The sequence below is a fragment of the Hylaeus volcanicus genome, chromosome 4, assembly GCF_026283585.1.
Source record: "Hylaeus volcanicus isolate JK05 chromosome 4, UHH_iyHylVolc1.0_haploid, whole genome shotgun sequence".
Taxonomy (NCBI): Eukaryota; Metazoa; Arthropoda; class Insecta; order Hymenoptera; family Colletidae; genus Hylaeus; species Hylaeus volcanicus.
This window is the reverse complement of record NC_071979.1, coordinates 21405162-21431255: the sequence shown is the minus strand read 5'-3', so window position 1 is coordinate 21431255 and position 26094 is coordinate 21405162. Positions and strand designations below refer to the sequence as shown.

Genomic DNA, 26094 nt, shown 5'->3' with positions numbered 1-26094 from the left:
TTGTATCATTTATGAATTAAACCTTCATCTGAGAACTTTATTTTCATGTTAGGGTTTTCATTTCTAAATACTTCTTGAAGGATTAATTGATGTGATCACGATGTAGGATTCCTTGGAACGATAAATGAAAATGCCGCAATTTATTAATAGGAAATAATGTTTATTATACAGTGTACATATTTATTAACTTCATTTATTTTATTTCTGTTATAAATTTTATATTAATAATTGTATTATGTTTTGCCGAGCGACGAATGCCTTGATCAGTGTGCGCTTAATCTATAACAATCTCCGTAAAAAGTATAGAAACTTCTGCTTTTTTATTTTGTTCGTTTGTTTGTTTTCCTTTCATCCCCTCCCTTTATCCTCTCCCTGTTGACCATTTGTCCGTACCCTCCCCAAACCCCCCCCCCGGTTCACCCTACATTGATCACCATGAATTATACCACCAAAGAGTATCGCCAAAATATGTTGCGCTGAAAACGGCATAATCGTTCGGCATATACAAATAATAGTACTGTCGAAGTTAAAGTAATTGGCGGTTTATGCATCTCCTTTGTGTGTTCATTTTTTTTTTTTTTCGCCAGTGAGACGCCATTTCGTCCGAAATGGCGCGTCCGCCGCCTTCACGCCGCATGTGGCCGCAACATTCTCTCTCAAACTTTTCATTTCTCGAAATACTTCACCCTAGGATTAGTATTTGTTATCAATTATTTTTTATAATATGCGTAATAATATAAATAATGTCGTTAATATACCTATAATGATTACCGTTCATTTTTTTTTCATTTCAACGATAAACTATCTGAATGGTACATTTTCTTTGCTAATGGCCATGTCTGTTATAGCTAATTAAATAGTCTGTATGCGAGTTCCAAATGGGATAAGGTACGTCGTACACAGAACGTTATTTTTTTTTTTTTAACTTTTATTATTTCGGCTCGGCGTATTGTTTTGTTTTTTGTTTTCTTGTTTTTCGTTTTCCGTCAACGTAATCGTAAACGAGAAGGAAACAAACCAGGAACAAAGGAGAGAACTATTCGTCGAATACGGGAACACGTCTGTGGCGTGAAAATACGAACCTCGAGGAACCTTCCTTCGTTTAACGATTCGTGAGATTTTATTTATTCTGGGATATTCTATTTTTTTTTTTTTTGTTATCTTCTCTAGCGTTTATATTTCTTTTAAATGAATTCTATCGATTTTATTCCATGACTCTTTCGTCAGATAGAAACGACGAGCAATGTATTTTAAAGGTTGTTCTTCGGATTAACAATTGACAAAGCTGATAGGAATTTTGACGAACGACACGCTATTCGTCACGATCCTCGACGAAACGTAGGTTCCCTCGAAGTACGCTAAAAAATTCTCTCTTCCATTCTCTCGCTCTCTTTCGCTCTCTATCTCTCACTCGATCCTCTTGTACTCCCTCACTTTCTCTCGCCTCTTATTTCTCACACATGTCACCGTGTTCTAATGCTGATATATAAATGTACGACGTTTAATTCATGTTCAACCAGACTTCGTGTCAGTGTGTAATGTAATTTCGATAATTGTTCTTTTTTTTCGTTTTGTTTTGTTCTCTTTAAATGGTTTCTTGTTCTCGCTTGCTTTGAATGTATGTATCTAGCTTTCTAACATAAGTGTTAAGTATAATTACTTTTTTTTTATTTAATGTAATGTATTAGTTTTTTTTTTTGGTTATTATTATAATAATAATAATAATAATAATCATCATCATCATCCCATAATAATCATAATCGATAACCATAATAATAGTAATAATAATAATGTGTTTATAACCACCGTCGTGTGAGCATGATCTCGCGCGATGATGCTGTTAATTCGTCATATTGATATACATTACATATTTATATTACACGTTCCTTAGGAAAATAATAATCCAAACTGACATGTCGTCCGTTCGTGCTGCTTTCCAAATTCCTTCTTCAAAAAAGCTTTCACATATTTATCTCTCTCTTTCTTACTTTCTCTCTCTCACATTCTCTCTCTCCTCTCCCTTTCCAACGTTCCTTCTCCATTCTCGCCCTCTGCCCCTATTTTCCCCATTTCTACCATTTTTTCCTCACTCTGTTTCTTTTTTTTTTCTTTGTTCATTCATAGACTTCTATAACATAACAATTCTCTATCGCTAGTAGAAACGGCGGAAATCCTCTCGCAAACCTGGAACGAATTTCGAGACGGGACGCGTCAACTATCAACCAATCGCATCGCGGTTCGATATAACTTTGTTCCACGGCGTGTGTATGTATGTATGTGTGTATGTATGTATGTGTGTTGCAACGGTTCTTGCCGTGAAATTATTAACATATTCTCGCAACACCGCGACCACCGTTACCGTTCTTCTAGCGTGCGCTTAAAAATTTTACCAGCAGCTTGCCGCGGCCACGAAGACGACCACTCGCAACCGCAACGGTTCGAAATCGATCTCGCAAATTCGAAATAGTGGCGGATCAGCCCAAACGCTGTGCCATCCTTTCCTGTCACGAGTTTCCATGGTTGTACGTGCATTTCCGAGGTTATTGAAAAATAATTAACCGCTGCGTCGTTGGAGGTTGTGACGCTATTCGACGCGGCCGCCATTTCGTCGTCTTCGAGGCGTCGGTAAACCGCATCAACCCTCTCGTTCGATTCTCCCCCTTTTTTTCTAAATACATATACATTATCGAAATATTTCTATAACCGCGTATGTCTCCGTAAAATTTATCGCGTTGATATGCTAAAACTCTTCCCCTTTGCTTACCATACTACCGTTATAAATTACTTCTTATCTACGCTTGCCTCTCTTTCCCGTTTTCACCGTTTTCCATTCTTTCTATCTTTTTTTTTTTTATTTTTGCTCTTTTTTGGCCTCGTTGCTCTCAACGGTTCTGTCCACCCCTTCCTCGTCAGGTTCACTCGCACGTGCACTCTCTTGCAGACAAATTTTTTTCTCGGTTTCTTCGTCGTTCGACGTTGCGAGACTGTTCTTTCCTTTTCAGTCTGCATTCGATGCAACGACCCTTCCTCGCGTTTAAGCATAATCGGTAATGTCAGTAATAGCGACACTACGATGATAATGATAACGGTACTAGTGGTAATCGATGATCAATAATAATAATAATAATATATTAATTCGCAATAATATTTCTCGTCGTTCGACCAATTCGTGAATGTAACTTTTATATTATATCGTTAGGGGGGATTAATACTGTTGTACTTACAATAAGTTAGCTCGCGTTTAACACTCATCTTCCCAGCGTTTTACAAAAGTTACTCGAGCAGCCTTTCGCGCGTCGATCGCGATGCTGTGCTTTTCCATCGATTCTTTGCTAACTAACAATGTTTTAACTGGCGCCATATTTGTTTCGGCGCACGGCGAGCACGTGGACTACTGGCGTCTACGGCGGTACCACGTCTTTCTATGGCGCCATTTGTTTTATACGTGCTTGCCATGCGTTGAAATAATTATGGTGTCCTAGCCTGATCGCGTTCAAATACAGAACCGATGCAATTTCGTTTATCTTTTATTTTAGTCGTAGACGCAATTGTTCGACGAAACCTTGAACAAATTATCACGATCTCTCGATTCCAAGTCGAAATCTTTCTCGCGTATTTCGCCAATGAGATATCTTGACTAGAATCCCTTCCTCGTTCGGTTACAAGTAGGGCTGCTGGGACTATTCGAATATCTTGTGGGTATTTGGGTACTGCGAATAGACTTAGATTACTCGAGTATTACTGCTTCGACGATTGGGCATAGTGTGTAAAATTGTTTGAATCCCATGGAAAAACTAACGAAATGTTTTCTTTTAGTCGTGACGTGATCAATTTAATGTTAAATTTAATTTCATATGTTTCGAAACAGACAATAATTTTGTTGGGTGTTTTTAATGAGAATAAAATATTACGGGAAGCATTCTTTTTATTCCACTATACAACATTATGTCCTCCAGGAGAGTAGCAGTTAGAGAAACATTCGATCGATTTTCATAATAATATAATCAACCAAGGAATAATGTTCCTCGATCTCTAATATTCAAGTATTCGAACAGCACTCGAATAATCAAAAGTATTCCGACCAGTACTCGAACAGCGATGTATTCGGAACGGTATTCGGTTTCAATATTCGACCAAAGAAAGATTCGCCAAGTATAGTCGCAGCCCCCGGTTCGAAAGGCAATCACCCCCGGATCGTAACAAAAAATATACTCGAGCATATTTGCGCAACAAACGTAACCATTATGTACACGAATACCAATCCAATACCACGGAGAAGCTACGTAATCGATAAATTGACTTTCGGAGAAGCATCGGTTTTGCTGTCGTGGCATTTCTCGTGCGAGAATCGCGGCGTCGAGGGCGAGACGCGTCTTTCGGGGCAAAAAGGGAGAGGGCGTCGCCAGAAACGTCACCGCGCGTGCAACGAACGTTCTCATGTTATTTTTTTTTTTCATATATATATATATATTTGTTTGTAGTATTTTCATGCACTATATAGTTTAGTACTTCGCTATGTAGGACATTACGTGTACACCGGCATGTTACGCGCGCTTCGTGCCGCGTTGCAATTCTTTTCTTTCGTTTTCCTTTTTTTTTTGTTTTCTTATGTACAAATCCGTTCGGTGCCGCGCGCAAACATCGACGAGTCCTCGGAATCGCAAAGCATTCATCCTGGACCATGTGATTCGCCACTCGTAATTTCGTGGGAAGAAAAATGTGTATACTCTACTTCTGGCGAATCCCGAAGATCCTCGAGGTCCGCGACGCTCGACCGCCGGGAGAAACTTGCATTGTATATCGGTGTTTGATTATACTACGCAACGTTTTCGGGCCCCGGTACCCGAAAGAACGGGCCAGGGCCGGCGAATACAAAATTGTTTTTTTTTTTTCTTTATTGTATACCACCCCGAAATCAACAATAAAACTGATTTCAATTTTACGATCTGTATAATATTATATCCTTTCTCTGAAGGCAGGAGGATATTTTTTTTTTCACTTGCGTGCGTGCATGCGCGCGCGCGCGCGCGCGTGTGTGTGTGTCTTCGGGAATGTGAACGCGATGGATGTGTTATACGTGTATAAATTCTAGGTATACATGTACGAGTGTGTTAGTCAATTTACTTCGTGTGCGCGTGTACGGTGTTTCCTGTCTCTAACGTATTCCCTCGTTTACGCGTCTGCTGACGTCATTTTGTTTTGGTTTTCTTTCTTTCTTGTTTGTTTGTTTGTTTGTTTCTTTTTATTTTATCTCAGCATGTATCTCTTGGTTTCGCCTTTCGCGCCTGTCGCATGTCAACTTTTAATTCGTTCCCCTATATTTAATATGTAAAAATATACAGGCTAGGTTATAGTCGTAAGTACAGTTAAAAAATTCTACATTTTTTTTTTTTTAGCCTCGAGCACGGGATGCAGTCAAGTCGTTCTCGGAGCGATCCAGCGATCAAAAGCGAGCCTTAACCCGAGAACGCGAGTGAAACGTCATGCCCGACATCGTCGATCGAATATTTGCTCGACATAGTGAAATCTTTCCACAGTAGTAGATCTTCTCCGCGACCGGTCGATCATTGGCGGAAGTAGACGCGGGAAGCTTGAAACGCGCTAAATCATAACTAGTTTCCTTTAGATTTCTCGTCCTTCAGCTCGGAAGAAGACAGTTTTGTAATTATTTTTAATTGTTAATGCCTCACTGATTCTTCAGTGAACTCGAATTATATTGTAGGGGGGATGCTTTTGAATATCTCAACACGTTGCCCCTCAGGGGCTGTAGCTAGAATATATTTGATTGTAGCTACAGTACGGGGTTGGCAACCCCGAGATACCCGAGCTATAGGGGTTCCAGTGGTCCCTGACAGACTGCTGGAACCATTCGAGGATGAAGTTTTTTAAAAATTTTAAAACCATTATTTCTTGATGAGTATTTCGTGTATATTGTTATCAATGTTAGTAAACGTTATTCTTTCTAACGAAGTAATGTATAAATAAGTACTTTCTTTAATTGCAAATGGGAGAATTTTAATCGAAAGAAGCTAAGAGCCTATGCAACAGTAGCACTATGAGTGATTTCATATATCCAGATACATCTTTTGAAAATTAATTCTCACAATAACATCTTTGATTTCGTATTGTACACCCTCGGTGCAAATACATTTTTCAAATCGATTGGCAATGTGTTTAGAAAACATCCCCTCTGCTCCATATTTCAAGTCTATCGAAGTTGATGCGGCAGTCACAATTATAAATAATCACCGACATTTTTTTCTCGAATTTCCTACTACGTTTAGTGTCATTTTCTAATGAAATCAGTCGAGTCAGCACGTTCTAGGGTCGTTTGGATTCGTTCATTATCCACGCACGACTGTTCGCACTCCAGCTACGCTATGTGTCCGATATACATCTTGATGAAAGGAAAGAACAGAGAAGAAACAATCGACTCGCGTTATCTTTGGTACATTTGCAACGTCGATGGTGACCGACATTCTCGGACAAACTCTAAACGATCTTGACTAGAAACTACCAGAGATTTTCTCTCGCTCTCGTGGTCTCTCTGACTATAGATTCGCAGACCTCGCGAGTATCTAATTGCACCGTTTTATATCGAGATCTCAGGGAGCAAGTTGTATAAATCAGTCTCAAAATAAGTTGCACGCTTTTGTGATATAGAAAAAGTCGTTTATCTTTTATTTGTATTATTTTTTTTTTTTAATCATTTTTCGTGTTCAACGACAGCTGCTCGACACGCATCGATCTTCGACGACTGCCGCGATTCCCTGCGAAGAGGAAGCTATAGTGAGTCTATAACGATTAGTTACGAATACTGCTGCGCGCTCTAACCACGTTCAAATTGTTTGCAAGCGTTAAAAAGCTATTCGGGCGAACGTACAACGAAATTTCACATTTTTTTCTGGACGGTATGATCTGGGCGTGACTATTCTTCAATCTCGTTTCGGACAGTTGCTGAACGTCTCGGCTCGTTTTACGCATCATGCCTTGCAACTGTCGTTTGCTTGGAAAAGCTTGAAGCAGGTATAACATGTAACGGTATTTAAAAATATCTCGATCCCTCGTTCAATGTTTCACCGTCGAAGCAATCGAGCTCTCGAGTTCGCTCGCGAATAGAATTCAAAGGTTTTCCTTTCCCTTGCGCGGAATATCAGTGCTCGACAATTTTCTAGAAGCGTTACGACGAAGAAGCCTGCGTTTCTGCAAACAATATAGGAGGATAGGTGGTCGAGGCTTTCACGATACGGTTCTTCATAGTTGATACTAAATCTGAGACTTCTTAGTGTTAATTATGGATAAGATAGTTACTTCAAGGGTTAAATGATTTACTAATATTGTATGTTAGTCATCATATACAATATCAGTATATTGTTTGACTCCTGAATAAGTTCGTTTACCCGTAACTTACACTTGGAAGCCTTGGTTAGTATCGACCAGTATAAGAGCATGGTCGATGACGAAGATTCGCGATCTAACGTTGAACTATCGCGACAGTCCCATAAAATTTTGTGAAAATTTTTAATTTACAAAGACGTTTATCGACATTGTACACTCTGTACATGACTCTTTTCAATCATTTTTGCTAACAAAATGTTTCCAATCCAAGGTATCGAATTTTCTATTTTGTTGAAGCTACTTTATTTATCACGAAATCCTTTGATAAAGCGTGAAATGTCTTGCTCACGGGATGGAATGATTAACGATGGGAGATTGCAAGCGTATTTCGCCGTTTAATCGTTGTCGCGATGTTCAAGCTTGAAGGAAACGAGTCCGACGAATTTTCATCGTCGATGAAAAGCCACGGTTGGAGAAGTTCAAGTACGATTTAATCTTGAGAACGTTTCAGGATTTATTTCGTCCGGTGACTTGAACGCGATTCGCCACCGTTTTGTACGAAAGAGCCACTTGTTAACCAACTGTTGCACTCCGAGCAGGCGCCGAAGGGGCACATTACAATTTCCAGGAACCGAGCCATTCCCGTCATTAGCATTTCTTCCTCTAACGATTCGCCAAGAAAACCTAACCTGTCGAGTGTCATTCTAATACTTATTTCGACTGAACGTATCATCGCGGAAAAGACTAAATCGAGATATAATCGCAGTTAAACAATGTTTGATTAAATTCATTTGTAATCATCGAATTTAAAAGGCTTACCAGAAATAAATTGTAATATTTTTGAAAGCATTTGAGCGACATTAATTATTTTGCCATTAGAGGAGCAAGAAGCTAATGACATGATTTTAAATAAATCCTGGCGAATGTTCGTTGATTTTCTGAAATTATACGTACGAACTTGAAACATATAAAAAAAAACTCCAATTCCTGCCCATATTTTTATTCCCACGAATAAAATTTAAATTTACATTTATTCGAGCAAGTGATCCCAAATTTTCGAGCACATTTCCACGGAATTTGGAGAACCGAAGACAATTTAATCATCGCGCAGCAGGTACTAAATCCAACTCGAATGAGAAAGAACCACAACAGGACCGCGTTACGATTTGGCTGAAAAATTGTTACGCACGTTTATCGATAAACAATTCCTTCTATATCCTAATATTGTCTCTTGCTACGATAGTTGATTCGTGTTCAAAGTGGAAATTGATTTGGAAGATTCAATGTTGGCACAATATTCTATTTCCGTACATGCTGCTCTGAATATAGCCTAATTCCCCCCCTCACGAACACTGTAAAAAGGGCTCACGTTTGTTTTCTTGTTCTTATTTATTATAAATCGCTTGCTGACCGTGCCGTTGAATTTTTCGATTCGTGACAATTATAGTATGCCCCCTTTATCAACGTAAACGCGTTCCATTCGGTTCTTCGACATTGATCCAGCACAGTGGGTGACGCGAGCAAAAATAGAAGCATTTTAAAAACGACGACGAGACGAGTATAATAATCGCATCGTACCGTACCGATCGAGGCAAATAATCGAGCAGCAAAGTTACTCGAGGTTTCACTGGCGCCCTAAATTCCTCTTAAACTTCTTGAGATCCATCGTGGCTCAAGATAAATGTCTAGATGTTTATACCCGCGCGGCTGTTTATAAGAAGTATGCTTTCGGTTTACATTTAATTTTAGAGTCGACTTTCAATCATTATGTATTTATATATATTTTCTATTTCGTATATTATTTCGGTTTCTTACGCGCTAGGAGGTTAGAGTTAAAAACTTATCGTTTGGCGATTAATTATTTAAAATATGTTCTGTTTGTTAATCATTTTTAGTGTTTTCGCTCTTTTTTTTTCACCTCTCTCACTTTCTTCTTCTTTTTCTCCCACCCTTTCTCTCAGCCTACCACACGCTCTCCCTTTCTCGACGCGTTCATTTACCTCTAAGTCAATCATATACTCGCGCGTTTATATAATATTTATATATTTCTCCGGCTAACTCATCTGTCCCGTAAGTGTATATCTGTGTATTTTTCCTTATCTCTCACCATTAACCTCCCCCCCACCCCCCCCCCCCACCTCTCGGTATAAGTGATTATACTGCGATACTTTGTTTATACTTCATTTTGCTTATAACCTTAGACGTTAGCGATAACCATAGTAATTGTTTATGCATATCGTTTGCTTATACGCCTAGATGGTACGCTATATAAAACTATCCTATATGCAAATTTTTTCCTCACCAATTCTCCACCTCTTCTTCTTTTTTGTTTTTTTTTTTTTGTTATAGTTTAAACATATTCGCGGGAGCCACGCGTGTTCGCGCGCATCTCGGCACACGTACGCACTCGTGTGTGTATATATAGGTATCTATACGTACGTACACAGAGACACGGGCGCTCACGAATCCCTCGTTACACGTTTCATTAAAATCTTATTTACGTTCCTCGCGCACGTCGGATTATCCCCGTTTTATTTTTCCCACAGCATTATCTCGCGCTATGTTGGCCTAACTACTTTCTAAACGTAAGATTCGTAGCAACTTCCTAGGGTCGATTCGTGACGCGCAGTCATCGGGGGAGTGGTGCGACTACGGAGACGTAGGATCCCTCGAGCGATGGTTTCTCGTCCGATCGGGGCACCCTTAGATCTCGATCGATCCCAACGTCCCGAATTCTCGAGCGTTCGGTCCCCACGTCTACCCGAACATTCATCGCGTTGTCCGAGAATTAATCAGGAAAATTCGCGTGTCGACTTTTCCCCTTGTTTTTTGACCCTTTTTCGCTGAGTCGCATTCGTTTAATTCAATTCTCTTCTACTAATCGACTCCAACGTCACGAATCGACGATACGCAACGCGTCCCAATTTCGTTTCGACAATTCGTGCGGCACACTCTCTCGCTGTGTCGCTCGGTTACTTCAACATTTTCATCTTCTTTTTTTTTCTCCGGTACTTTTTCCATTTTGTTCTCTCTCGTTTATTCGACTGGTGTCCGCGAGGTATATCGACACGACGTTCCAATCGCGATCGGTCTCGAAGAAACACCGGGTACATCGAGCCCCGACTAAATGAAAACAAACGAACGCTTCGATGGAACGGTCCTCGTAACGCTGACGAACGACTACGTGTCTTCGTGCCTGTAGATTTGCACGGCAGCGACGAGCTACGGTTGTTAAGACTAAACTTTTGCTTCTCCCGTGGACGCGCAGCTTTCGAGTCGGATTTCTCTACAGGCGTTAAAAATCGTCGATTCACGGAGGAACGAAAGGGAACGGAATTTTTCGCCCATCCTACGAACGAGTTGGGAGATTATTTTTGAAAGAATTGGAAGCAGTGCTGTCCGGATAGCTCCGTCTTTCTCAATGACGGTTGAGGTTGTGTACTGTTGGGAACCGAAGAGAATAGACCTGGATTGAAGTATAAAATAGGTTACGAATTGTTGAGTCTTTTGAGTGTAATGTCAAGGAATTTATACTTGTGCATCGTAATTTATTTGATGTTTAATTGTACGAAGGCTGGCTAAATGGATTTGGGAAAATCTAGCGTTTATTGTCCAAAAATTGACATAGGATAAATAAAATGCATAATGATTAATAGATTGAAAGAATAAGTATCTCATTTGTATACTTTGCCAAGATGACTGTGATAATATGAATTGGGAAAATAATTGCAAGCTTTTTGTACGCTCGATGTAAATAAAGAGTCGAGTTGATGTATCGACAGAATCCAAACGTGTCTCAGTCCCATCGCCAGGTTTAGTGAAATTTAGCGGAATGGAGGTGTCGAACGTAAATCGTGTTTCCGTGCAGCATATCACGCTATCTAAACGTAGTGATCGCCTAAAGAGTTTCCGGCACACCGAACGGCTGAACTAGGGAACGCGTTGTTTCAAGTCAGAAAGTATGATTGGTCCCGGATAGTCGATCGAAATATGGCCGGGTAAATATACAAGATATACCGTGACTCTTTTCTTTTTATTCATATTTTTTTTTGTTCTTTGTATTTATTTATTTTTTTCTTGTTTTGATTCTCGTACCTACGACTCGAACATACTACGCAATTTTGGATGACCAACGACTACAACAATCGCGTGCCGATTCTATCGTTAATACAACCGCAAGGAAAAGACATCGATTTGGTACGTTAGAAAAAACCGAATTTCCGCATTGTTCTTGCGATAACGCGTAAGCGTACCTGAAGGAATTGACATCGGTCGGCTTGAACTTGTCTAAAGTAACTTGCCGATTCTTTTTTTTTTTTTTTATTTATTTACACGCGCGCGCGTTTCGTTTAAATCGTTAGACAACTGCGAATCTATCGTTAGATTACGATCGTCAACTAATTTCCTAGTTGCTCCACTTCTTGGCTGGCGTACGCGCGCACGCGTAAGAGCGTCGAGAAAGCGATCATGGTTATTTTTTTTTATCGTTACACCGTGTATTTGTGTGTATACGCGTGTACGTGTGTGAAAAATGTACGAAGAAGACGAAGGAACGCAGGAAAGGGAAGGAAGAACGAGGATGTTGACTCGCCCGACGCTTGGATGATTAACGCGACACGTTCGTGTACAGTCTCTCTCTCATCTTTCCTACTTGACGCGAAACTCGAAGACTGTAATTACTCTCCGTGACAAGTTTGGTAACGGTGAAATCAGACAGTTGCTTCCTCGCTGCAAACAAGTCTGAAACGTGAAATACCAAGCGATAGTGAGGAACGTGGGCGGACGCGTATCTCGCGATGGGGTTGAACGGGATCGACTGACCGCGCGCACCGCTCTAACGCATGCGCGCTTGGACCCTCACTCTCGCTTAGTCGAGCTATTCGCGTGAAACGTGTCTCCCCGTTCGATAGCGATTAATTGCACGCGTAACGTTAATATTCTCGTATCGCGAAACATGAGCTGAGAGTACCGACGCGTAAGTTCCTTTTCATAACCGTATAACGACGACGATGACGATGAAAATTCGTATCCGGGGTCTGCAAGTTTGTGTGTGTTTGTGTGGAGTCGCGCTTAAAGCCTACAACGAGACGTATTTAGTTTAATATTCATACAGTTAAAGATAGTACGATTAGTTTATAGTGTTTAGCTCCGCTCGTCTGCCGTGTCGTATGGTGCGCGTATTACGATTCGCGTGTAATACGAATACCCGTGTACGTATTGGGCGTAGGAAACGTACCTGTGTGATCGTATCTGTGCTATCATATGTATACGTGTGATTTGCTGATGTGCGCGCATGTGTTTGTACGTGTGTTTGTGTGTATGTGTGTCTGTGTTTACGTATGTGTTTATGTGTGTATGTACGTGTAGATTTTTTTATTTATTTTGTTGCTAGTTCTTTACAAGTTACGCAAATAATTGCAAAAACATACCCTGTTTCCTAGTATCACCGACACCACGGCTACCGGATATCAGGTCGCGGCGCGCGTGACTTGAATCCAATGTAATTCCACGTAAAATTTGGATCGATGACGCGTTATAGCTGTGTCGAGAGGGTTGATTCGTTTTCTGCTGTAATTCTGTGCGAGTGCGGTGGTAAAGTTTACTAAGTACGTCTATATGAGATGTTTGATCATTATTATTATCGAGATTATTATACACAATCGAGAGCGGAGGATTTATACTCGTTCCCGTTTCCCATCGAATCTTCGTGCGTGTCCCCGCTACCACCATGAAATTACCAGGAAATTTGTGTGGGAGGGATAAGTCGTAATCATCTGCTGCGGGTAGCGCAACACTGTTACGCGAATTAATGAAATCGAAGAACGCAGAAGTTGCTTGCTACTCGTTTTTCTTTTGTTTGTTTGTCTGTTATTTTTTTTTTTTTTTTTTTTTTTTGGCAAGTTTCCCAGGTAATTTTTATGGTTTTTTGGGCAATATCGTTTGGACAACGACCGCCGCGAGTATCGATTTTCGTCTGTCGAGCCTTTTGCCAGCAGAGATCAGTGAGACTCGTCGATTCTCGACGAAATCGATAAGAAATTCGATACTCTGACGTGCCGTTAATTTACAAGCCGCGAATTCGTCTCGGTATTACATCACGTCATGTAAAAATAAATTCAAAGCTGATCCTCACAGATTACTATTATCATTATTCTCTTCGTCACCTTAATAGCTAAGAATACTTATTTCTTCTTTCTCTCTTAAGTCTCATTTACTTCAATAGTAAGATGCATACTACTTCGGTTGTAGCAAAAACTTTGTTGGATAAAATAGTTGTATTTTTTTTTTTTTTTGGTTTGTTTACAATCGTCGTTACCTTCGTATTTATATTTATATATATATATATGTGTACATTTATATTTATATGGATTTATAGTTACTCGTTTAGGGTAGGTTGTGTTCCTTGATATTCGCTATTAGTACTGTTAAACATTAAAAAGCTTAGATCGTAGTGATATTATCAATTGGTGCTTGCATACAAGCTTTTACCAGTATACATGTCTTTATTTTTCATTTTCTCTATATTCGTGTTTGTCGGTCGCGCGCGTGCGCGTGTATCTAAGTGTGTATACGTGTGTGTCTGGGTTGGTTTGTTCGTGTGTGCGCGTGTGGTTCTAAGTAATCACTTTAACCGTCTATCATCCCTTCGCCTAAATTGTATCTCAGGTTTGTATAGTTCTTTGGTTCGAAGTATGATCGAAGTAATGAATACTGAAAATGATGGACTGATAAACGCGAACTAAATGTAGAAAAGATTAAAGAAAAGAGTGTCATCTGATTCTGTTTAGGAGGTGTAACACATTCCCTGTCTAAGAGGCGCGTGGCCATCCCCACAAGCCTCGAGCTTGGAAGGGATACTAGAAGAGAGTCTTTTAGACAGGATTCGGTGCAAAATCGATTTAAATGAAAACACTTCTGATTACGATCGAATAAGTTGTTGGTAGAACACTTGGTTAGAGATTATGGTTATCACGAGTACTTTCTTTAATCGATTAAAAAATTAATAACAAAGTAACAAATCGCTGCTCAACTCTGTTTAAAATAACGTGTCGAGTAGGTAAACGATACATGACGCGTGCGAGTGAGAGAGGACTCGCAGTAGCACATTTTAATGAAACGCAACTATAATCGATCGATTACGCGACGCATACGTGAAATGATGAGGGGGAACTGGCGACGTAGCCTGCCAATGGGTGACGATACTAACAGGTTGTGCCTGTAAAACGGAACGCGCCGATTCGATTCCAACGAAGAGACCCCACACGGTCATGTGTAATATGAAACTCGCAGAGACGAGCACCTAGCCGTGTCTAATCCGCTAATCATCTTTGCCTGACGCGTACCGTGGAACTGGTGTACACAATGCCATAGGAAATGCAACCCTCGTAGGTTGCGCCGTCGTCGCAGGCCCTTCCGCAGGCTGCGCACGTAATGCATCAAGCGGGCAAAGATAGACACGCGCGCGTTGCACGCGTCTTCTAATTATGTTTACGCTCGCGTCGCTATGGCTGGGATCACTGTTTGCGTACTCACGGCTTCTGATCGCGATTGCTCTTATGGTCTCTGATTGCACCTCGGATTAGCAAACGTATGGTCGCGTTAATACTAAGGTATTTCCTTCCCTTATATTTGCATTACGGACAGATTATCGCCCAGCTCCGTTTTGTTGCGATTTCGCCTTTGTTTTGTCAGCCAATATTTGCATGGCGAATCACTCAACTTTGTCGTTTTAAATATCTCTTAAGTCCAGTGTTCTATAGAAGATATTTTCATGGGAAATTTGCATGGTATCAAGGGGGAAATAAGAGGTATGAATCGTTTTTTTAATAATCTGGTTATCTTGGACTTTTTTAAGTGGAATCGCTGTTAGGTAGAGAATCAAATTTTGAGTGAAAGAATATATGGGTATGTTTAATCTATTGCTAGTATTTATTGAGATACGGAGGAATCTTCGTTAAGTGTCGCGAAAATTCGTTCAGTAAACGTCGCGAGTTCACGCTCAAATTTTCTAGCGATTATAGAGTGTGTTATTAAAGACACATTTGACGACAAGGCTCTATTTTACTTTCTTTCATACGATGCAAATTACTCATTTTACTAAAACGATCCTGCCACTTATCGAACGAACTCTCGCAAGTCTGTATCTCGACAGATACTAGCTATAGACTACATGTACTCTAATATTTTCCCACTTAAAATTCGATTCCCTTTCGAATGGCAGAATCAAAATTTGATATTTCGTTTGAAAATGCAGAGATGACCCTGATATTTCTGAAAGAAGAGAAGGCAATAAAAAAGTAACGTCTGTTTCTATGTCCTCTTCGATACGATGCACCTTTATATGAAATAATTTTATATAAAACAGTTGATTTAAGTCATATTTAATGTTAAGTTGGGTGGTTCATCCTGTATATTGAAATTACATCGCCGTTCGTACTCTTTTCCTCATTTCCCTTTCGTCGGATCCCTCTCGAAACGGGGGAGATGAAAAGGTCGTCGGTTTCGCAATATGTATATCAACACATGACCGATTTCGACGCGCTCGTTTGCGATATATGTCGTTAATCGCAAAACATACTTTTTTAGAACTGTATGCACGTTTTTAGCACGTGGCTAAGATTTTTTCTCACGCTTTTCTCGGCAACGTCGTTCCGACGGGCTTCTACTTGTTTCAACATCACGAATCTACGCTCGCGTTCTCAATACGTCGGCCTGCGTAGGTATACGTACATACACGCGTACATGTACATACGTGTGTACAATGAGATATACGTTTACGCGTGCACGCACGTATATAAACAAATTTAGCGTTCCTAAAAATGACAAGAATATATACGTATTTTTACCGTGTAGTATAAATTATGTGTACGTATTATAAAGTATCGTTATTATTATTATTATTATTATTATTATTATTACTATTATTATTATTGTTATTATAAATTAGTTATTAGTATTAATTGATTCTTCATATAATATAATAGTATTTTATATCGTCAATAATTAGCAAGCCATTCGAGCTCGTCAAGGGAGAGGAATTTATAGCACACCCCACCTTTCGTTTTAATTTTTCATTAGTACTTACTGTACGCGAGTGTCTGAACAGGCAACGAATTTACGAACAGATTTCAAAGCAAGAAAAAGGGTTGCCTGCCCCTAAAATATAAATACATTATTTTTTTTTGTGTGTGTTCGTACGTGTGTTTGTGTGTGTGTATATATATATATTTGTGAACGTACAAATATACAAACAAAGATATGTATACACACGCGCGCATATGTACACATACGTGTGTACACATGTATTCATTTACATATAAATCCGTTCACTCGTAGCAATAACTATATTCATTTAAATAGTGTATAAACTTGCGATAGCCTTTAGTCGCGTCTTAAATCGCGCCAGACTAGAGCCGCCACCTCCCCATTTCTCCGTCCCCCGAAGTTAGTAATTTATTTCATGTTGATTTACCTAATCAATAATAATTTACTAAGTCTCTAATTTTCCTTGAATCAATATATGTATATATTGATAATGTATGTACACATATGTATGTATATAGACGACATACGTACACATACATATATACACATATTCATTTTTTTTTATTTATATTATATTTCATATTTATAGTATTTATATTTATATATTTATATATTTATATACTTCTTCTTCAATAATTCATATTTAAATATTTATATAGAATAGTTGTTGGTACTTTGGTTGATTATTTCTGCTAGATCGGAGTTCTCCTCCCCGTTCCATCGCTCGCCTACGCTAGTTTATTTTTTTTTTCTCTACCGTTCTCTCAACGCGTTTGGTTTTCGTTCCGATAAACCCCATTTTGTTTTTTTATCATCCCCCGTCGCCGTCTCTATTGCCTGGCTTCTGACCGCGATCGTGTTCGCCTAAATCGAAAAAGCTCGCGTGAAACCGCGTGATTCCACCGGGCACCGCTCGTTAAATGTCCGAATGTTTCATTTATCGTGCTCAGAAAAATACTCGATAATCGCGTGAGTATCTTGCGCTGTCTCTGCTCACTTCAAACCGTAACAACGGTTGGGCCACGCGTGCGGGTCGCACGCGTATCAGTCAGGTCTGCTCTGTGCGAAACCCGATACTCTGATCGTTTAAAAAATCATTTAGAATAACAAGCAACGCCAACAAAACAAAAAGAAGTAAACGATAAAACGTAGAACAATAACTCGAAATACAACGTAAGATACCGAGTGTCTGGAGACTAGATTGGTTCCTCGGGTATATTCTAAGGAGAGTATAGAGATCAGATAGTAGAAACAGTTCGACACGAAATCTTCTGTGCATTTTCAGTGTAAACGAAAAGAAATTGCAGTTGATTTGTGTGTCTAGAATGTATGCATCCTAATATTCACGTGTACTTGTTCCAATCTTGCATCATCGTCAAGTTTCACAGAACTTTTGTCGAATTTTCGAAAGTTGCTATCGCCCCAGGTAGACGGGGTACACCGTTCCCAATGAAAATATACAATAAATAAATAACCTTATTAAAGAAACAAATCTGGTAAACGCATAAAAATGACTAGACGTAGACTAGGTAAATAAAGTTAAGGGAAAAAGCTGTATGCACATTCAGCCGGTTCGGACGATCTATCGATCCCTTTTTCTTTGGTTTCAAGAGGCAGTTCGATCTTGCCGATGTCGTCACTGTCGCCCACCTTTTGCTAACCCTTGTTCGTTTTGTTTAGATAATCACAGCCTAATTGACATTTCCCGGGCGATGCGTGTCCGGTGAACGAAACGAGAACGATTTTATAGTGGATTACCGAGCCACGAGATCGAACAGCAACAGGATCTCGATCCCCTGTCGATCGCGACAGGGATCGGATCGAACGATCCTCCCTCATCCGTTTCAAATGGAATCATCCGATGGATGTCGTTCAGATCGAAAATTCGCTCGCGCACTTCGCTTAACGGTAGTCGTAATCGATAATCATGATCGTAATAATAATGATGGTAATAAGGGTTAATAATAATAATTACTATACAGAGGGTAAACGAGCGCCGCGTCGCGGATGACCAGGACTTTAGGATGACTTCGCTTTCAACACGGCACTGGCGATTCCTTTAAATGTTATATGTAAAAAAAGAATATATATATATATATTTATAAGCAAGAAGAACCGATAACCCACGGATGTCGGATCGGCACTGATTCCATGTTTTTTTGCGTGTACGCCTTTTTGAGGATATATCGTCGCTCAAAAGTACGAGGATACTCGAAACTTTGTCGAATTTCAAAATTCCGTAACTTTGTTCAAAATTGTCGCAAACTGTTGCATCGAAAATGGAATTGATGCTTGATACTATTACTTTTTGATCCACTTGGTCAATTTTAATATAATCAATGTTTCGGAAGTAAATTTTTGTTCAAAATAGAGATGTGTTAAAGTGTGAACGATTGTTTAGTGTTTGACAGATTGATAGGCTGCTGCTAACAATTTTTAGATTTATTATAATATTGGTAATTATTCAAATGGGATGGAAAGAGGCGAAAAAGCAAAAGTATCAATCTTCCATTCCATTATCGACTCAATAGTCTTGCACGATTTTGATCAAAGCTAAGGAATTTCAAAATTTGACAAGTTTCTCGAGGATCTATATACTTTTGACGAATAGTGTATCGAGTGTATCTATGCACGTGTACATAGGAGTGTACGCGTACGTGAACGTGCACTTGTTCGTGTTCGTACGTTGTTTCTCGAAACTCTTGGATGTTGCGTAAGACGAGCACCCTGTATACGTGATTGACAAGTTTGCGTTCGAAAGAACGCGTTTACGACCTCGCCGTCGATCTTCTGCGAAGTCCCAACCGATACATCGACGCTCGAAAACGACGACGATGTATCGAAACGACGGCGATGTCGCGCGTTTCCAGACCGAAGCCGAGACATCCCATCGGATTCGACGATTTGCTCACGCTCGAAACTAAAATTGGGCGAAAGTTGCTCGGCTAAACGAATAAATTTGAACGCTGCCTGGAGATTCGCGTGCCCTGAGAGGCCGAAGAGGTATCCGTCTCTCGGTGGATCGAATCGCCGTAATAGTTAACTCTTTTCTTAACGGTTGGTCGGACGATAGTCGCCACACCGTTGCATCAGGAACTGAGAGCTCTCTTTGGTTATTGTTGAAAGGTCACCCGTCTTTGTTTATCGTAATTATTAAACTAGAAGTTAACGTGTCGTCGGAATGATCGCCCGTACGGGAGACTCTAGGCTCCCGAATAGGGGCTTCCCGAATGTTCGGACGTCCGAATCGTCGACGGAACGTGCAACGAATGGGGATTCCGTTTGGTACCGTACTCGTTTGGCAGTAGGGTTCGAGACATGAAGATTGAAATAAATATGTTGAAGAGAACTAGAGGTAGAGGACGCAACGAAAAGGATGTCGTTAATTGTGACGCCGTTTCTTAGTTGTCGACTCGATCCGTCCGAACATCCGAGAACGTCGAGCGTGCATTCGTACTCGCATTTGGTATTTCGGACTCAGTTGTCAGTGCTGGACATCCGATAATCTTTAGCATCAGCCTCTTCGTTCTCGCCGTGTGACTGCAGACGAAGTCGAGCTGACTTCTAATTTTTATCCTCTAATTAATTGTCTAACTAGTATACTAGATTATTATAGTGGAGAGCGTTGTAACGGTGATTCAAACTCGTCACTTCTGATCGTCGAGCGTTCAATGAGCCCGTGTTCTTGTACGACATCTGCAATTAGAAATAGTCGAGGTTTGTTTTATTCGTTGTCTTCGAAGTGGAAGTTTAAGTAGCGTGAGATTTGAAAGAGTGGTTCTAAAAATTTACTTTGCAAACAATAAATTATGAATTATTAATTTCAATGATCGATCAATTTAATTTTAGGTATCGTTAGTATTATTATTGAGCTTAATAACAGATTATTTAGAGAAATTTTGTGCATGTGTATTACTTCAAGTAAAAAGAAATTTCTGTGTCGACTTTTCCATGTCGTAAACGAGAATAGCTACACCATAAATTTTAATGAAAATAATTTCTAAAACGTACTCTGTAGGTTACGATGTACGGTGCATATCGTCCAGTTTCTCTAAGCTAGGACTTTGGTTAGTATGGCCGGTTTGCGTCCTTGGGCCTCTTTAACTGGACTTTTAAACGTTTCATCCCTATCTGGAAGCCGTTCATCGTTTGAATTGCTGCCTGCGCACTTCCTGGATTGTCGAACGACACGAAACCTGAAAGAATCGAACAGTAAAACTGCTGGTAAATAACAGGATTAGGTTCATTAGGAACATTAAGATCTCTATCTTATTCTTTCAAAACGTTTCCTATGCGATAACATTAATCATATCCTTGAAGTTCCATTCGGTTCTAATTACAGATCAGATTTTACGTGGAACTATAAAGAGATCAAAATACCACCGTCTTCTCCATCGATTACACTGTAATGGCGTCGCGAGGATGTTAGGCGAAAATGGTCGAGATTGTGGTCGCGGTGTTCTAGAAATTGGTTTCCCGTACTTTCGATGAAAATGAGAAGTTGAATATCAACACACCCGAGGGCACACCGGATTATCGCGAAAGAGTACTCACGAGCCAACCAGTGAATTAGATTAGTTGATTCGCCCGGAGGAATAAAAAGTTTCCTTGCGAAGGTGTCCCGGTATTATCAAAGTTTCGTCGAGAACGGGAGTAAGAGAGAGGGGACGAAAAGGTGTACGATAACGAAGCTTTTAACAACAGGAGCGCCGCTGAAAGGTCATCAGGGCCATCCCAGTTTAAGCCAATTTTGACCATTAGCCCCGATCCAATTTTAGTTTTGCCATCATGGCGGCCTACTGTCTGACCAATCGCGGTTGTTCATCGCTCGGCTACCACCGCTTTTACGCGGAGTTCGTAAATTACTTTTACTACGCGACTGAAAGAGACTTTAACTCTTGTCCGACGGGGAACGTTTCTTTCCCCATTTTTTTTTCGGGAGACCTGTTCGTTATACAGTTTCGGGAAAACAATACGGAGTGTCGTTACGCGTGCACGCATGGAGGAGCTGAATTGCTTTACACTAGCTAGAGAATTATTTTGCAATTCTATTTTACAATCGAGAAGGGATGCGGCCGTCATTTTGATCGGTGGGAACGAGCAAAGTCAAATTAATTTAACAGGGTATACGAAATTGAAAGGACTGTCTCAATTTGTGTAACGCGAAGTAATAAAATAAATATAATAAAAATGTAATTAACAAAGTATCAATTACTTTTAGTTTTACATGAATTAAATCAATTATTTCTACATAATCCAAATCGATGGACGCATCTAATAATTATTTACGTTACAACGCTCGTGATACTCTCGTTTCTCCTCCCTTCTCCAAGTGAAAGAAATATGTTTCCCCGCAAAATGATCAGAGTATGATCAAATGTACGTTTCAAATGAACGATTCTGTGTCCTCCCCATTTTTCACCACCGCCAAGATAATTACACGCAACGGGGGACGCGCGTATTATGAAACTGAGAAATAATGAAACGTGTCCTTTCAATGGATACTCTTCCTATTGTGTCTATGATGATGCCTCCATAATCGGCCAGCGATTGACTGAAAAGTAGTAATCGCGCCGGTTGCCAGTGAATAACCGAAGGAGAATGCGAACGAATGTAACCGTCCAATTATCTGTGACCATATTCACGTATTCATTCCGGATACGATTAATCAAAGCAGCCTTTGTCAGCCTCCTTTTTGTTTCGGTTCCCTGCGATGCAAAAAAAAAAAAAATGAGGCCTCTCGGTTTCGTGCCGGTCGAGCCACATTCGAACGAGTACTCGCGTTCAGCGCGAAATTTATGTGCGTGAGATTTAAAGTGTTGGAATAAATTTTCGCCATTCTAACGCGACGGCTGAACGTTTACGGAAAGCTGGAAGTGGAGTACTCGATCGCGATGAGCAACAAGTACAATCGTATAAATTGTTTTCTTATTGGGTTTACGAAAAGAAGATATCAATGAAGTTGTGTGAATATGAGTACTTGTGGTGTTTTTAACCGTTCGAGTACAGGGATCATTGGAAAAACATGGTCGAAAAACGCCGAACAGCTCGAAAGCGCTTGTCTTTATCGATCGCGAAGAAGCCTAAGCGGCGCGATAGAAAGAAAATGTTTAATACGAAATGTTTTAATTGCATTATGTACATTTAACAAATTTTTAAAAAGAGCTATATGATGTAAGCGCGCCAGTAAAGTTGAGCGCGCTACTTCGACAGCCAGTGACTGTACTATCAGTTATCCATAGGGTTCGAAATGTACTGGGGCTTTTCGACCGCTTGGGGCTCAAACGGTTAAAGCGAAGTACTTATGTCGTTTACAATTTTTGAGGAAGCAATTGAAAGTGATTCGAGAGATACTTCATCGAAACTGGATCCGATTCGACAACGGTCGTCCTACCTTTCGATGACTCGGTAGGTCCGTCTACCCGTTCAATGATCTTTCGTACCTGTCATTCGGGCCGGTTGGTGGAAATGACACACTTACCGAAGCATTTGCTCTGGTTGGTGGCCCGGTCGATGAAAACCTTGGAGGATATGACGTTGCCAAAAGGGAGGAACATCTGCATTAGCTCGGTGTCTCCGAACTCTTGTGGCAGGTGATAGATAAACAGGTTGCAGCCTTCAGGTCCTGAGATAGAGCATCCTACCATATAAATCAGAGCACATCTAAACAGCTAAACTTGAAGTATAATACTCAAGTTAGAATGTTAGTTCTGGATGAGTTTCGTCCTTTGCGAATAATAATGATTCTCGACGCGATAGGAGAGCCAACTCGCGCCAGCGAGTCTGCACATTTTGATCTCTCTCCCCGTTTCATTCCGGTTCTCGTTTGAATGCGTTTCTATTTCACTTTTTCTTTTTTATGAATGAAGATGAAGATTTCGTGATCGTTTTTCGATGACAATCTGATTTCTCTCTCGTCGCAATGGAAATCATAAGGGATGACAGCAGACGGTGTTCGAATGAATCGCATGATGGGTGACTCGGGGGAGGGGGGAGGAGGAGGAGGAGGAGGAGAATGTTGAACTAAATGCGGGTGTAATGAGATTTAGATGCTCGAAGGGAAGTGGAGAGGTGGCTGAGAGGGAAATGAAAAAGAGAGACAAGTGAGGAAATGGAAACGGACGGGAGAGCGAAGATAAAGAGAGAATTAGGGGAGAGTTAAACAAAGAATAGGTCCGGTGGGAGAAAGAGGTGCGAGACTGCCGACGAAGAGAGTAATGATTAGAGTGTCACGACGATGTCCGTCACGACAATGAAATTTTCCGCGGTTCAAATAACGTTGAGTATTTATACTTTCAAATATACAAACACACAACACTGGGACTTACAACACAATGGCGAGCGAGGGTAAGGGGTGGGGGGTGGGGGGTTAAGAGGGTTGTCGAATGAATGCAAATGGATATGAAGAGTACAGTGATGGCGGTGATGATACTGATTACGATAGTGCGACACTTTACATGAGTTCGTCGTCAGACATATTAATCCGTCGTCTTATCACTAGATGACTTAGTACTACGGTTCGGTGAGTTGCATGATAATGAACGTGACTTTCCGTGGAAATCCGTCCTTCTATCGAATGAACACTATTCTCTGTACGTAGACGCGAACATGTTAAATGAATTTTAGCGGTTATGCGGTTTGGCACGTGAATGAATTCACGTTTTCATATCATTGTATTGACCATAGATAACTGTTTAATTCTGCCTTTTCTATTTTTATTATGATTCTTTGTATTTTCGATAAAAAAAATCAGTATAATATACTCTGTACGAAAATAAAAAATCGTCGAGCAAGTCACCCTGTGTTTCTTAACAAAAAGTTTCGGCAGCGTCCCTTTCGGGTCATGTTCGGAGCAATGAAACCGAGGGAAATAAGTTTTCCCCGTTTAATTAATGGAGGAAATCGGCGAGAGTCATCAAGTTTCACGAAAGTTTGAAACGAAACGCAATTCCTACTTGGGTTTAATTACGCAGCTTTCGTCGGACAACGAAAAATTCTTTCTCCTCGCTTTATGTCAGCCGCGAAAGGCACGAAGACACCGACGATTAATACGTCCGCTGAGAAAAGTCCAACGGGAAGAAGCAAAGCGAAGAGTCGGAATAACGAGAGTCCAAATAAGGATTTAGCTAATTTCACTGAACTTTATAACTCCGGTGTCAATTAGCGGCGATTATGACCGTGGAAACTTCTGCTCTCTTGGCCAGCGCTTCCCGACTAACGGACGCGTTTAAGTAATGAGATGGCTGCCACTCAACTTTTAGGATGCTACTCATCGCGACTCGTTCGTTCCTTGGGCGAGATTCACCCCTCTGTCACTTTATCGCCTCCGCGAACAACCCGTGCCTCGTCGGATTATCGTTGAATCGTAATTGTCCGTTTCCAGTTTCCGCGAACGATTCCGATCTTTGATAGAATTTGGCACGGGAGCTCGCAGAGGAAGAATAAAAATCAGTGGTATCGTTAAGATTCTTTATCGACGTGCTTTGAATTATATGCTTAGATAAAATAAAAATTGTGGGTACTTCAAAGTCTGATAGTTTATTGAAATAGAATGCGTTGTAAATTTAATGCCAAATTTAAAGCGTTTTGCCTTGGTCGCCCAGATTTAATACAGATGTGTAATCTACGTTATTATTTTGATAATAAAAAGTGGTATTAAATTTTTTGTTTTAAAAAGAATATTTACGATCTTTTTTTGCAATAATTCGTGGCTCAAATTTTGCAGTTGAAATAACAACATCCTTAAAATAACGTAAGACTTACAAAGGACTGGTCCACGACTATAATAAATAACTCGCAGAGGGTGAGTTATCTTTATCAGAGTCGAAGGGGAAATAAAAACGTAGCACGGTGTTTTCAATGTTCGGACAAGGTAACAAAACATGTCTCACGGTTTACACAAAGAGTAACAAATGTTCTCTCTTCCGTGAGTAGCGACTTCGTCTTGGTAATAACTCGATCGTAGTTGTCACGTGAAACCTAAATTAGAGCTGGTGTCGGCGGGTTTCCGGTTTCGACGTGGGGTAGAGAATGGAGGAGGAATTGCGGTGGACGCTGGAATCACGAAGAACGTGCCATAAATTCAACTACGTCGTCGTGCCGTGCGATCGTTGATCCTGAAATTGGTTTTCGACTCTCTAATTGGCCCACGCGCGGGACGTGCACGCGAATTTAATGAAAGCAACATCACCCCCCTCCTTTGAATTCGCGGGGAAAGTATCAACGACCAGACAAACCGTTAAGTTGCGAATCCGCTGAAGCTAGCGTTTAATTGTTCGACTATTCCCTTCTTGAAAAATGTCGTTAACTGCTCCGTAAAGATTTCTTTATCCGAGTAATTCGAGCTTTGGATTAGACGCATTCGCTAAGCTCCTATTGCAACAATTTAACTGAAATTTATTTTGGAATTCTTGAAAGTGATTTAATATAATTTTTGCAAGTGTTACGGGGTGCGGCGAAAATTCTATTTGTTTTCTTAATCATTGCAATTTCAATCGTTTTTTAAATATTTTTGTTTATTTTGTAATGGAGGCTTCAAGATTGGATTATGAAGCAAAATGCCAAACTGTCTTTTATTTAATCAAATTTTGAATGGAAAGAGAAACAATAAAATTGTGTAAGATCTTCTGTAATACGTAATTGGTACCATTTTTAAAAAATCTCAGGTACAAAATAAATAAATATTACCGCACTCTATACACTTGCAAACTC

The 26094-nt window shown here is 40.2% G+C and overlaps 1 protein-coding gene across 14 annotated transcripts in view; it reads right to left on the bottom strand.

The window, feature by feature from the left end:
• Window positions 1-139: 139 nt before the first annotated feature.
• The window catches only part of LOC128874964 (CUGBP Elav-like family member 4), a 614239-nt gene continuing 588284 nt past the window's right edge, over window positions 140-26094 (bottom strand). For 13 of the 14 annotated variants that reach the window (XM_054120189.1, XM_054120193.1, XM_054120188.1 and 10 more), the window contains 3 exons: window positions 22865-23023; window positions 20395-20579; window positions 140-20079 (listed from right to left, as the gene is read on the bottom strand). In XM_054120189.1, the coding sequence (XP_053976164.1) occupies window positions 20452-20579; window positions 22865-23023 (287 nt within the window). In that variant the 3' untranslated portion in view covers window positions 140-20079; window positions 20395-20451. The remainder of the gene's footprint in view (window positions 20080-20394; window positions 20580-22864; window positions 23024-26094) is intronic. The other variant, XM_054120185.1, reaches the window with a different exon arrangement.